The following is a 2,584-nucleotide window of genomic DNA, read 5'->3' as shown; positions in this document are numbered from 1 at the left end:
CCTGTCAACAGAAGCAGCAGCCAGGTTATAAGGCGAAGGGGGAAGGACCAGAAAGAAGGTGACACCAAATAGGAAAATTACCCGAAGGCTTCGCAGCGCTTCTGATAGACATCTATGGAGTGCTCGAGAGGCAAAGTGGTGCTGTGGGTCAGGCGATTCACATCAAAGATGGCCACAAGATTGTCCAGACTGTAGTGGGATGCAAAGGCCAGGGCCTCCCAGACGGAGCCTTCCCAAGACTCGACATCTCCCACGAGGCAGAACACCCGGTAGCTGGGGCAAGTCAAGAGAGGTTAGGACCCTGCCTGGGGCTCCTCTGAGCCATTCGAACAAGTACATTTCACAAAGAGAAACGGAGGAAGAGAATGAAGCAGGTGCTTCAGATCAGCAGGTTCCTATGAGACAATTTCCCTTATCAAAGCTGCCCAAACTCAACAACTGAGGAATCTCAGCTTTAAAAGCTTGGGCTTCATGAGATGGGCTGCACCTTTTGGCTAGTTCTCTCATTCTAGCTGCAAACACTATTTCCAGGTTCTTCTTCAACTTCTCCAGGTCCAATAAACAAGAGGGAATGGAGAGAAGGCCCTTAAACACCCAAACATTCACATATACAGTTTCTTGGTAAGCTTCTTTTTAAAGCACATCCACCTTCTATTTCTGATCTTACAAATTTATTTATAATAATCATAACAATCAAAACATTCTACTTCAGGAGCATATGTTGTTGTAAATATTAAACTCTTCTGCAGCAGAAACATGAAATGTTTATACCAATAAAATATAATGCAGACCCCAGGGTGTAAGTGAACTTTTAAAAAAGTGATTAACCACACAACAGGGACTAATAGAGGCAAAAAGGAGAGATGAAAAAGGTCAACAGTCTTATGGGAAATGGAGCAGGGCAACTGCCCCAGCAGTAGAGAAAGCACGCCATGGAGTGTATGTTCTAGTCCTATGGTTCCCCCAGGGCACCTGAGTCTGTGGCCCCTCAGTCCCAGGTTCCAGCCCAGGTGGCTCCTCTGGAAGCACTTTATTGTGCTTTCTCCACTGCTGGCACAGAAAAATGCTGTAAGTGAAATTGTTAAAGAGCGACTTACCACACAACAGGGACATCCCATTTTGCTGCTCTGTATCAGCAGCACCCAGACACACACCCTTATAATAAAGGCATGAATCAGTCTTTCGGAAGGTGGAACCATTCCAAAAAGAGACCTTTGATTATTAACATACAGGGGTCCCAAATGGAAAGGCGAACACAACATCTGTTCACTGTATAGTGAAGCTCACTGAGAGATGGGCAACAGGAAGATATCTATCTTGGTAAAGACTTCAACCCTAACAAACTAGTTTCTATACTGCAGGCAGCACTTAGAACCCAACCAGAGATGCCAGAACAGTTTCCTGAAATACAATTTCTTTTTATTGCTTGAATACTTGGTGACCTGAACTTTTAAATCACTGTATTTCCAAACTAATAAATGATAAACAAAGCCAAAGTGCCAGGGGTGGGATAGTTGGAGAGTTAAATGGTTTCTGAGTAAGTGTCTTACCTGGCCTTGTCAAAGTACTTGCCAGTATACGCCATCCCACACGCAGCCCCCAGTCCTTGTCCCAGCCATCCAGTTGCCACATCAACAAATGAGAGTCTCTGTAGGAGAAGGGACCAAATGAACCTAGGTTAGGTGCACCTGCAGGGCATGAGTATCAGACCAACTTCCAAACAAAGGTTACTCATCACAGCGGCCCCTCCCACAATGCAAGGGAATTACTCTTCCCCACACCCACATGCACCCCAAGTCTCAGATCAATATTACAAAGACAAGGAAATCACAGGGAATCTATGCAGCTGGTGAGGTTGACTGCAGCTCTGACAACATAGAAGAGGGCATCTTCTCCACACGGCAGCCTAAGCAGAGCCCAAGAGCAAACCAGAAAAAAAACATCTAAGCATGAGCCTTGCCATTTTCGCAAGGCCTTTCATCTAGCCATATACAAACCAGATGTTCAATGTTTTTGAAGAACACAGGCTCTTAAACAGGAATCAGAAACACTAAGGACTTCTATTTCCCTGGTTTGTAAAACTCAAGTCAACTGAGATTTGGGAAGGGGTTATGTAAAAGGTCATGCTAGAAATAAATCCCTTTCCAGCACCACTCCACTGTTTCCCCCCACACTGCTTGTACACACAGGCTGTCACTGTCCCATGGAGAGAAGGTGGTGTCAAAGGTTTGCTGCACTGAGGCCCCACTCCCAAGCTTCTAAAGAGACACCAAACTTAGTCAATGCTTCCACTGCTACCATCTCTTCCTGTCCACAAACCTCTCTCTCCTCTGTCGCTGCAGTGGCCTCCCCACTTCCCTGTTCCACAGTCAATTCTCAACACAGCCACCAGGCGGAGCATGTTAAAACCTAAGCCCGCTTCTCAATTGCCGTGGAGAACTGTCCAAGGTCTTGCCATCTAATGTCAAACAAAGCTCAGGTTCTTGCAGTGACCCCCTTCACCTCCCACTCTCTCCCCCGCTGCCCCAGGTGCCTGGTGTCCTGGCTGTCTTCTGAATGCACCAGGCACACACCTGACTCAGGG

The 2,584-nt window shown here is 46.6% G+C and overlaps 1 protein-coding gene across 1 annotated transcript in view; it reads right to left on the bottom strand.

Annotated features, from left to right (window-relative positions):
* Positions 1-2,584, bottom strand: part of LOC104998078 (transketolase-like protein 1) — a gene marked incomplete at its 3' end in the record, with an annotated part of 7,458 nt that overhangs the window by 1,741 nt on the left and 3,133 nt on the right. The window contains 2 exon segments of the mRNA XM_010853097.1: positions 66-273; positions 1,551-1,648. Of these exon segments, the coding sequence (XP_010851399.1) occupies positions 66-273; positions 1,551-1,648 (306 nt within the window).

Source organism: Bison bison, unplaced genomic scaffold (assembly GCF_000754665.1).
Source record: "Bison bison bison isolate TAMUID 2011002044 unplaced genomic scaffold, Bison_UMD1.0 scf7180017852828, whole genome shotgun sequence".
Lineage (NCBI taxonomy): Eukaryota > Metazoa > Chordata > Mammalia > Artiodactyla > Bovidae > Bison > Bison bison.
Note: the sequence above shows the minus strand (reverse complement) of the source record. Positions and strands in the feature narration are given on the sequence as shown.